Source organism: Acinonyx jubatus, chromosome A2, assembly GCF_027475565.1.
Source record: "Acinonyx jubatus isolate Ajub_Pintada_27869175 chromosome A2, VMU_Ajub_asm_v1.0, whole genome shotgun sequence".
NCBI classification, from domain to species: Eukaryota; Metazoa; Chordata; class Mammalia; order Carnivora; family Felidae; genus Acinonyx; species Acinonyx jubatus.
In genome coordinates, this window is record NC_069383.1 from 72103883 (window position 1) to 72116046 (window position 12164).

General features: G+C 35.3%; 1 protein-coding gene across 8 annotated transcripts in view; it reads left to right on the top strand.

Moving 5' to 3' along the window:
• Positions 1–12058, top strand: part of FAM133B (family with sequence similarity 133 member B) — a 47102-nt gene extending 35044 nt beyond the window's left edge. For 4 of the 8 annotated variants that reach the window (XM_053218459.1, XM_053218460.1, XM_027071882.2 and 1 more), the window contains 3 exons: positions 5513–5605; positions 7423–7470; positions 10566–12058. In XM_053218459.1, the coding sequence (XP_053074434.1) occupies positions 5513–5605; positions 7423–7470; positions 10566–10652 (228 nt within the window). In that variant the 3' untranslated portion in view covers positions 10653–12058. Of the gene's footprint in view, positions 1–3472; positions 3629–5512; positions 5606–7422; positions 7471–10565 lie in introns of those variants that run through there. The other 4 variants (XR_008296835.1, XM_015066519.3, XM_053218461.1 and 1 more) reach the window with 4 other exon arrangements.
• The last annotated feature ends 106 nt before the right edge of the window (positions 12059–12164 follow it).

Here is a 12164-nt window from a genome sequence, read left to right on the forward strand (position 1 = left end):
AAGTGAAGCTTGACTTTACTGGGGCAGGTTGAAGAACAATTCTCTTATAACTTCCAGGGCTACATCTTGACAGGGACACTCTTTGGATCACAGAGGATGACATAGACTCAGGACAGGTCCAGGTCCCTTCCCCTCTGAGTATATCATTTAAAAGCAGTCATACAATGTATTGCTTTTTGTGTCTGGCTTCTTTCACTTAGTGTAAGGTTTTCAAGGTTCATCCCAAGTGGTAGCATGTATCAATACTTCATTCCTTTTTATGGATGATTAATATTCCACTGTGTGTGTATGCCACAATTTGTTTATTCATTTGTCTGTTGATATTTAAGTTGTTTCTACCTTATGCTGTTGTAAACATATATGTAAAGTTTCTGTGTGGACATATATTTTTGCTAATCTTGGATATATACTTAGTAATGGTTTTAATATCAGTTTGCAAATAAAAAAACCCATTTAGACACTAAAAAAAAAAGCCATCATGATCAAAATGGGTTAATTTTAAGAATTCAAAGATAAGAACTTTATTAATACAATTTGCCATATTGTAGTAACTGCCCAAATGAAAGAAACCGTAATTGCCAAAGGGATATGATGTAATTCAACATTAATTCCTGATTTTCTAAATCATTATAGAATAAGTAGTACCTTCCATATTTAAAAAGATATATGTGTTAGGGGCGCCTGGGTGGCTCAGTCAGTTAAGTGTCTGACCGGCTCAGGTCATGATCTCCTGGTTCATAGGTTCAAGCCCCATGTTGGGCTCTGTGCTGACAGCTCAGAGCCTGGAGTCTGATTGGGATTCTGTGTCTCCCTCTCTCTTCCCCTCCCCGACTTACCATCTGTTTCTCCCTGTCTCAAAAATGAATAAACATTAAAAAAAATTTTTTTAAATATACGTGTGAAACTAAAAACTGGTAGTATACAAACATGAAACACTAAAACAACTGCATTGTGATTTTGTACTTCAGTATAAGGTACAGAGTAATAATGTGTTTTTACAGAGTAAAAGACAAATAATACAATAAACAAATACCCATATACATACCAGCCGGAGTTGGCAAATGATTTACATTTTGTCATAGTTGCTTCAGGTCTGGTTTTATTAAAGAAAAAGTACAGGGTACCTTGGTGGCTCAGTCAGTTGAGCATCTGACTTCGGCTCAGGTCATGATCTCACGGTTTGTGAGTTCGAGCCCCGCATCGGGCTCTGTGCTGACAGCTCAGAGCCTGGAGCCTGTTTCAGATTCTGTGTCTCCCTCTCTCTCTGCCCCTCCCCCACTCACACTCTTGTCTGTCTCTCACAAATAAACATTAAAAAAAAGAAAAAGTACAAGACACCCTCTCCTTCCTAAGAGGCAGCTGTTTCTGAAATTAATGTGAATTTTTCCCATCCACATTTATACACTTTTATTGCATAAGTATATGTTCTTAAATAGCATTAGATATTTTGCATTTTCAAAATGGTATCATGTTTCCTTCTGGCACCTACTTTTTTCATTCAGCATTGCTGTGGACATTTATCCTTGTTGATGCCCTCAAGTCCTTTTGCCTATAGTATTCTATTATATTAATTTGCCATAATTTATTTCTCCATTCCTTTTTTAAATTATTTTTATGTTTTAGAGAGCATGAGCAGGGGAGAGGAGCAGAAGGAGAAAGAAACTCAAGCCAGGCTCCATGCTCAGTGCAGAGCCCGATTCAGGGCTTGATCTCATGACCCCCTGGGATCATGGCCTGAGCCGAAATCAGGAGTCGGACACTCAACCAGCTGAGCGATTCAGGCACTCCTGTTTCTCTATTCTTCTGTTTTTGGGACATCTAGCTGTTTTCATTTTTCAGTAATGCAAACAGTGCTGCAGTGACTGTTTCTTATCCATTTTTCCTTTTCCACAAGTTATCATTACTTTTCTAAGACACACCTGGGGAAAAAGGAAATAAATAAGATATACCTGGGACTATAATTTCTAGGTTCAAAGATGTTCATACATTTAACTTGTCTAAATTTTGCCCACCCAAATGCTCATTAATTTGTGTCCTGCTAGTAATGTATTGACCATACCCTTGTTCCACATACGTGATGGTCAACACTATGAGATTTCTTTTTGCCAATTTAATATGTGAAGATGGTTTAGCCTCTTCATTTGCTTATTAGCCATTCAGATACCATTTTCTGTGAATTGCCTATTCATAGTCTTTGCCTACTTTTCTGTTGGTTTTTTGTTTTTATGACTCATAGGAGTTTCATATTTTAGATATTACTCATTTTTCATATACATGATGAACATTTTGGGGTCCATGGCTTCTCTTAATATTGTTTAGAGTGACTGTTATAATCATAAAAAGGGTGTAATTTTTTCCCTTAGGCAATATTCTTTGTTTTTAGGGTTTTCATTTTAATTCCAGTATAGTTAGCATAGTGTTATAAAAAAGGGTGTGATTTCAAGTCATATATCAGTCATTGTTTTCAGCTCGTTTTTAAATTGTTACAAAAATGGAATATGATACCTAATAATGGAAGGAATATCCTGTTTCTAATAGTAACAAAGACTATATAGGAAATTTTCAAAAAATTGATCGGAACTTACTTGAAGAAAATATGCAAATCTATTCAGAGAAGCACATGAAGATGAAGATTCAGTAAATTTTCCTGGGTATGAGCTACCCTATTAGACATTAATGCTTTGATTAAAAAATAGTGTGGTATGGTACAGGAATAGAAAACAACAACAACAACAACAAAAAACAGTGGATAAAATGGAACTAACAGTTGGGGGAGGAGGGAACAGTCTGGAGCCCAAGTAAAACTTTGTAAGTATTTGTGGAACTTAATATATGATACAAGTGGCTTTTCTTTGGACAAAATGATTGTCCGTTTGGAAAATATAAAGCTGGGCACTCCTTAAGGCCAGATAAATCCCAAATATGTCTGTTTTAAATCAAAGTATAACTGGAGAAAGACCATGGCCCATGCCTCAAAACTCAAAACTTTTGACCAGATAATTCTAATTCTGAATGACAAAGATCACAAAAAAGTAAACCATGAACAAAGTTTAAATATAATGAACAAACTTAGTAAAAACTAGGAATACATAATTTAAAACTTCGCAATTAAAAAACGATACTTTATATTTGCTGTGGAAGGCAGAAAAAAATACCTTATATACACAGAAAAAGTGGTAAAATTCATGTTTAGGCATTTCTTAAAATACGACTGTATTCCAATTATCTGAGATTGATATGATTGATAAAAGAGCCCGATAAGGAGGCTTCTTGGTAAAGTGTGATTCATAAATGAGTGAAATAAATGATTGGGGGTGGTGGTGGGAGAATGAGCAAATCATTTGGGTGAAGGCTACTTTGGTCTTTCATTTAAACATTGTTATTAGGTAAAGATTTTGTACTCACGCACCCTTTACTGTATTTCAACTTTGTTTTTGTTATTTTTTAAGTTTATTTATTTATTTTGAAATAGAGAGCGAGGAAGTGCGAGGGAGGGAGAGAGAGAGAATCCCAGGCGGGCTCCGTGCTGTCAGCGCGGGGCTCAATGCGGGGCTCGATCCCACGAACCATGAGATCATGACCTGAGCCGAAACCAAGGGTCGGATGCTTAACTGACTGAGCCACCCAGGTGCCCCTCAACTTTGTTTTTATTACTTATTTATTTATTAAAGTTTATTTATTTTGTTTGTTTATTTGGAGAGAGAGAGAGAGCACAAGCAGGGGAAAGTCAGAGTGAGAGGTAGAAAGAGAGAATACTAAGGTGCCCCCAGGTGCCCCTCAACTTTGTTTTTTTTTTTAATTTTTTTTTTAATATTTATTTATTTATTTTGAGACAGGGAAAGACAGCATGAACTGAGGAGGGTCAGAGAGAGAGGGAGACATAGAATCTGAAACAGGCTCCAGGCTCTGAGCTGTCAGCACAGAGCCTGACGCAGGGCTCGAACTCACAAACTGTGAGATCATGACCTGAGCCACCCAGGCGCCCCTCAACTTTGTTTTTAATAGCAAAGAACCCATATGTATGCCTGCCCTCCAAAAAGAGATGGGTTAAGTAAATTCTGGCATATGCTGTCAATGAATGTCAAAGGCAGCTATAAATGACAATGTAGTTGGCATGGAAAGGTACTATTGGGTGAGAAGAGCAGGTTCTAAACAAGAATTTATGTAAAATAGTAAATGTACACATAGAGAGCTGTTTCCAAAAATCTTCATGATGATTAATGTCTGGTACTGGGCTTCAGGTGAATTTTCTTACAGTGAGCATTTATCATTTCTATCAAAATAATAAGCTGTTTGCAGAAACAAAATTAAATCACCTGTAATATAACACAGATCATCACTGTTAGCTTATTTTCTATGTGATTTATTTTTGTCCAATAATCTTCAAAATTGGGTCCATGCTATATAGTTTTGTGGTTTTTTCTATATGATTCAGTAGTGTGCATTTTTTCCATTGTAGTTTTTTTGTTGTTACAAACTAGTCAGACATACAGGAAGAGTATATGGAAAATAATAAAATGACAACCTGCATATCCACTATGAAGCTTTACTAACTCTTAACATTTTGCTGTACATCAGATGTTTTTGAAATTTTTTATTCCTCAGAGTGTATATTTTTAACTGTCTAATAACTCCTTCAGTCTTTCTTCTTCCCCAGAGTTACACATTTTCTCATCATTAAGAATACTTAGAGATGAAGATTTTTTTAATATGAATTTAACACTGGGAACATACTAAAGTAATTTATACTGTGTAGAGATCTTTTTCAGTTATCACGATTACCCTTTGGGGGTGTGTGTGTGTGTGTGTGTGTGTGTGTGTGTGTGTGTATGTGTGTAGCACTAGGCTTTTCTGATCCAACACTGGGTAGAAACAAAACAATCCAAATACAAGGGACTTAAATCTTATACCACCTGTATGGTTTCTTACGAGTTTTTATAATTCTGTCATTTATAATTAAAATAAGAGGGGTGCCTGCCTGGCTCAGTCAGAAGAGCATGTGTCTTTTGATCTCAGGGCCATGAGTTTGAGCTCCACGTTGGGTATAGAGATTACTTAAATTAACAAATATTTTTTTAAAAAGAGGCGCTTGGGTGGTTCAGTCGATTGAGTGTCTGACTTCGGCTCAGGTCATGATCTCATGGTTGTGAGTTCAAGCCCCATGTCAGGGGCTGTTCTGTCAGTGCAGAGCCTGCTTCAGATCCTCTGTCTCCCTTTCTCTCTGTCCTTCCCCCACTCATGCTCTCTCTCAAAAATAAATTAACTTTTAAAAAAAAGGAAAAAAATGAGGATATTATATCTAAAAGGACATGTAGTTATGTAATAAAAGCATTATTTTATTGGGGTTAAAGACTGAATACTGGTGAATGTCATCAATTTTAGACATTTATAAAATGAAAATAGGTAATTTTTGTGATAATTGGAGGAACTGTTAAATAGAACTTAGAAGCGAATTTGTGTGGCATAGCATTACATCTTTTTGAGTCAACATACATGTATTTATTTTTCATAGGACATTAAAGGACTCAGCAAAAAAAGAAAGATGTATCCTGAAGATAAACCTTTATCATCTGAGTCCTTATCAGAATCAGATTACATTGAAGAAGTAAGTATATGATCAAATCCATTTTCTTCACTTGAAAATGTTATTTGATGGGGCGCCTGGGTAGCTCAGTCGGTTGAGCGGCCGACTTTGGCTCAGGTCATGATCTCACGATCAGTGAGTTCGAGCCCCGCGTCGGGCTCTGTGCTGACAGCTCAGAGCCTGGAGCCTGTTTCGGATTCTGTGTCTCCCTCTCTCTGACCCTCCCCCGTTCGTGCTCTGTCTCTCTCTGTCTCAAAAATAAATAAACGTTAAAAAAAAAATTTTTTTTTAAATGTTTATAAAAAAAGAAAATGTTACTTGATTTTGGGGTGCTTGGGTGGTCTAGTTGGTTAAGTGACCAACTCTTGATTTCAGCTCAGGTCACGATCCCAGGGTCATGAGATTGAGCCCCACATCCGACTCCGCACTGACAGGGAACCTGCTTAAGATTCTCTCCCTCTGCCATTCTCCCCCCATCATGTGCATGCTTGCTCTCTCTCTCTCTCTCTCTCTCAAATATAAAAATAATTGTTCAGTTATTTGATTTTAATAAAAGAAATTAGTTAAAAGAAATACGTCATGAATATTTGATTTACTCACTTCTCTAGTCAGTGTGCTATGAAAAAGAAATGGAAGTTCTATTTCAGAACGAGTTTTTCATTTCCTAGAAGATAATTAATTATATAGCTAATGTTATAATTAACCGTATTTACAAATATCTATTCTGAGCTATTTTTTAATGTTTATTTATTTTTGAGAGAGCACAAGATGGGGAGGGGCAGAGGGAGGGGAAGAGAGGATCCAAAGCAGGCTTTGCACCGACAGCAGCGAGCCCAGTGTGGGGCTTGAACTCATGAACCATGAGATCATGACTTGAGCTGAAGTTGGACACTCAACTGACTCAGCCACCCAGGCGTCCCTATTTTATTTTATTCTTCTAATATTTACTTTTTACTATACTGCTATTTTGATTACGTGAAAGATGCTGTTTGATGTGTAGTGTATTGAAACGTAGCATTCCCTTGTTTTTATTTGGAACTACTACTATTTAAGAAGTAGAACAGTGATGAGATAGAGCAGAAATGTTGCTGTGATCTTTTTTCCTATCTATAAGGTAAGAGGAGAATTAGGTAGTCTCTATACTATGGTCCTTTTCAGCTCTGATATTCCTATCTTGGGTTTTGTTTGTACTCTGTTAGAATAAGAGTCCATTTTTAGATAATTTTAGGTCTGTAAGTTACCATCTTTAAAGTGTTTTTCTCTTGGATTTTGTTTCCTCATTTGTAAAATAGGGCCTATTGCTCACCTTTTGTAATAGTATTTTGTAATACCCCTCTGAAATGAAATTGAAATGAATTGAATTGAAATTGGTAGCACATATATATGTATTACAGATCTGATCTACACATTTTATATTAATATCCCCTAACATATTTTTTTAATATATAAGAAAATATTAATGTATAATTTTACTAAATTTTATTTCAGTGCATAAATGCTGAGTATGATAACACCAGAATACATAAAATCTTAAGACATAACAAAATCCAAGCTGTAGCAGGTATATTACATAAACCCTTCAAAAACTCTAAAGTAGCATTGTCATCAATGCATTTTCCAAAACTCAGTAAAGCTCTGGATGAATGAAACAAAATACAGTCTTCCCTTTGTTTATATGATATCTGCATTTCTGGGATGTGCAAACAGGGGTTTAAGGTATAAGAAGGCATTTAAAATGCCATTTGATTGTCAAAATGGTTTTTACATATAAATTTTTAAAAAATGTCTTGAGTGCAAGTTACATATTTGTCTTCTCAACAAAAATTCAAACTTTTTAGGTACGAGCAAAAAAGAAGAAAAGCAGTGAAGAACGAGAAAAAGTAATAGCAAGTATCATTTAAATTTTTTACATGACAATAGTGTGGTTCTTTTTGTTAAGATAAAATGAATCCTTATAAGGCATGACTTCATTTACTGGGCCTAAATATTTATTGGGAAAAATGTGGTATTCAGCTTTACTTAATGGGTTAAAGCAAGTTAAATTGGCTTAGGAGAAAGGAAGAGTATTCTAGTAGTAAACGTGTCCTGTTTCCATTTCAGTGTTTTATTCAGCATTTCATTTTATTTTATTCCATATTCAGTGCTGTTAGAAATGAAAACTCAAACTTTTTTTGATTTTCTTAAGCTGTAATATGAAATATGAGATTTAAGTATGGTGATTCCCTCATCTTCAATAGAAGTTACTTTCAGATCAGCCAAACCTATAACAACAGAAAAACCCTCTAAGCACAGGATGCAATAAAAAATAAAGCAGGAATGTGACAACATAAATGATTCACTAATAAAGATGATTCTTTTGATTATTTCTAAAGCCAGCTCTGCTATTATGCAAATTGAGAAGTATAAAAGGAGAAAGAAGGAAGAGGAGAATAAAGAAAATGGAAGTGATATTCAAATGAGAAGCAGACCAACCTGGGGAAAGTGGATAACAGATTATCAAAGAGTAATTGCAGACCATATCATTAAAGTAATTTAGGAGCACTCAGTATAAGCATGGGTGATTGCCTTTGAAAGTATTTTCTTAGGGAGAGGTAGAAGAAAAATGAGAACAGCATCTTTTGTAGGTTTGAGGGTTAACTTCCCTTTCCTGGAATTTCACTCACTCTTAAATGAGGGTCTTTTTCTGGTAGAAAGAATCACTTGGTAATATATGACTCAGAAGTAACATTTACTGTACTTCATGACCAAGGCGACATTTAAGAGACTTTTTTTTCTGAATGGGAATGTAATTTGAGTGAAAACTGCTTTGGTCTTTGGTTCAGATTAACTAAGACATAATAGTTAATTTAGGATAGTTCTAATTTGTACTTGCATACCACACTGTTTTCGTGCATTCAGCTAGCATATGTTTATTAAGCATCTCTATGCAGGCACTGTTGGTGTTAGTAGTGTTGTTATAATGGAATACAAGATGGATAAGAGGATGATATGTAAGAAAGTGACTTTGGGGAAAGAAAGCCTTTCTGAGGAAGTAAAATTAAGCTGAAATAGGATTTACAAGAAAGAACCAACCATGTGAAGATCAAAAGAAGAATATCCTAAACAGAGAGAAGAGCTGAGGACCTGTGGTAGGAATGAGCTTGATTTGTTTGAAGAATGGAAAGAGTAAGCATGGCTTACACCTAGTAGATGAAGAGGAATTGCATACGGTGAGGTTGGGAAGTAAGCAGAGGCCATGTCACGTAGCCAGGTGTTTCAGTTTTAATCAGAATGCTTTGGGAAGCTATTTTGAGTGTTTTTAACAAAGAAGGGACCTAAATCAACTTTACATTTTTAAAATACTGTGGCAGAGATGGAGTAGAGAGAGGTGAGGAATGGTGTTCGTATCACAGTGGTAGTAGTGAGGATGGACTGGTGTGATGGATTTGAGTTATGTTTTTGGACTTAGATGGTAGGGCTTACTTGCTGCTTTGGATGTAGAGAGTGGAGTTAAGACAGAGTCGAGCCAACCGCAGCTTAGTTTCTTTGCCTTAATAGAGGTGCCATTTACTAAGATAGCTAAGAGAATTTGGAGAGAAAAATTAGCATTTTTATGGTAATTTTAGATACACTTGTTAGGTATCCAGGAAGAACTCACAGTCTTGAGTTCAGAGCAAGGACTAGATAGGAAGATTTGGTATGTAAGTACTATTAAAAGCATGGGAGACTGAGAGAGCATGTGGAAAAGGAAGGAGGTCCTGAAAGGTCAAGCAGAGGAATAAGAACAAGGACGGGAGGTGAAAGGGTCTTTGCAGTAGAAGAAAGCAGCAGACTGAGGTGTTGTGGAAGCCACGAAGAAAAGTATTTTAGAAAGAGAGTAGTCAACTGTGCTTTTATGAAAAAGCAACCTAGACCCAAAACGTTTAAAGGGCCAAATACAGGGAATTTTGTAAAATTCCCTGTGCACTTGATCTTTTCATGAAGAGAATGATGAAAGTTAGCTTAAAGCTGCTAAGTGGTAGAGACCTTTGAGAGGGGCAGGGGGATTGTGGAAAGTTCTTATTGATTCAGAAATGATAGGAAGCTTTGCTTTTGCTGTCTTTACACGTCTCCTTTCTTGCTTTTTTTTTCCTTTCTTGCTTTTTATTTTCTTTTGCAACAACTAGTCTCTCATTTGATACCACTTTTCTAAGTATCTGTTTCTAAGAGTTCTGCCTTCTCTTCTACATCAGAAATAGTCACAAGAGTCTGAGTTCAACAAAATTGTAGCTCTCTTTATCTAGTCATGAGTTGACTACTTTTTCTAGGCTTTAGTGGCATTTTTGTCTAAAAAGTAAGCATCTGAATGCATGGCTGGTTCTGCAGGTACAGCGTATGACTCTTGATCTTGGGGTTGTGAGTTGAAGCCCCATGCTGGGCATAGAGCTTACATAAAAGCTTTTTTAAAAAATTAAAGTTACTAAGCTAAGTAGACTTTTCAACTGTACATCAATATTTTGTACCAGTTAGTTGTTAATTTAATAATTAAAATAGTTACCAGTGAAGACAGGACCTAATAATTATGTTCCTGTTTACCCAGAAAATACCAGATTTAATATATATATTTTCCAAAAACTGTCATTTATAAAAACAGTTGTGTTTTGCTGTGATATGAGGACTTCTTTGCAATAACTACAATTACTTTGCCTTTACAAATTATATAGTATGAGATACAGCAGTTGATATGATTATTCATAGAATTTATTTTCTATAGAAACTTTTATTTAGAAACTACATTAATGTGCTAATGACTTAAGAATTTTTCCATATCTTTTTGAAAACAAGCACTCTTAGTCCTCATGATATTAATTATTTAGACTTTTCCAAAAATGTTCCGAATAGTTTACTTGGTTGTGTGGATTGTTTGAAATAATTATATAGTAGCTTAGAAGTACCATGGTAAAGTTGTTTTAGACTTGCATATTTTCCTGTAGAAATGTCTAACAGGGAACTCTCTTTACAGGAAAAAACAAAAAAGAAAAAGAAGCATAAGAAACACAATAAGAAGAAGAAAAAGAAGGCTGCTAGTTCAAGTCCCGACTCGCCATAATATTAAGAAAAATCAGGATTCCTTTATAAAGAAAGTGCAATGTCTAAGGAAATCTCAACTGTGAAAATTATGACATAATTACTAAAATGCATGAATTTTCTTGTTTTTAGAATTATTACTGGACTATTCAGTAGCCACTTGGATGCCTCTGTGTGAAAGGGCCATAATTGTTGCCTGCTGCTTGAACATCAGTTTTTTCTCTTCCAGTGCTTAACAACTCTGGGAGATAATACATTGCAGTTGTGCTAGTGGTTAAGATAGTTGGGGATAAAGTTAATATTTTTGACTTGAAGTATCTAATGATAAATCAACAGAAATCGAATCTGGATATATCATTAAGATGTAATTAGAAATGACCAGATGACTCAGTTAACATTTTGGAAATAGGGATTACATTGATATTTCAAAATCCTTATTCTGTAGATAAGTGTATTTGAATTTTTTCCCCTTATATACTTTTATTTACCCGGGGAAGGAGCTTTTAGGGTTGGGGGGGGTGGTTTGCTATCTCTTTAGCTAGCAGAATAGCGTGCCTTTTATCCTCACACATCCTATTTTTGTGGACACAGTAGCCATGCTTCATGGGGAGGTCAGAGCTGGTACAGCAGTCTTGCCCTTAGACATCCTTGGACTCTTGTCATTTGCTGCTTTAAGTGAACCAGAGTAACAGCCTTTTGCAGCACGACAAAGCCCCAAAAGCTCTGGGATTTACCTCCACTTCAATAATACTGAATGTTTTTTAGCATTAGAATGTGTTATAACATTTGAATTAATTTTGACTACACTTTGGCTTTGGAGAGGAATCATTTCCAATAGACACTGGTACTTTTTGAACTTGATAGCTAAAGATTCTAAAATGCATGTTTTATACTGTTAGTTTTAACCAGTCAGGAAAATTTTATGTAACCAGTGATAGTTATTTTATTTTTGTATGAATTTTGTTTAGGCTGCAGTGTTTAGCTTTTATTAACTCCTTATTCTTGCTGTCTTAAATTCCATACTGTGTTTAATGGCATACTTGCCAAGTACTTAGCATGTAAAAAAAAAAAAGCAGACTTCTAATTTTTTTTTTTTTTTTTTCCAAACAGCTTCATATTGAAGCTGAGTCTTACCATAAACAAGTTGAGTGGCAGGCCTGGTATGCTGTGTCTTGTTACATAAAGCTATTGCCAGAATCTTAGTAAATATAACATTTTAGAAATTTGTCTTTGTATATTCATAACAAATTATGACAAGTTAAGTGAGAATTACATTATTGCTCTTCCTGTCATATTTTACTAAGATTTTGTGCCTCATATCTACTGCTGAATTGTTTACTAGTAATGTTAAAAGGAATTGATAAATCATTTTCACTTTACATTTTTATATAATCAGGTAACATGAAATATAATTTGATGTACAATTTTGCCTGTTTCAGAGGGTGTGCTAATTATAGTGGTATATGCACAAAACATTTTGGCATGACAAGAGGCTGAATAAATAGCTATTTTACTTAAAAATAGCTGTGTTCTT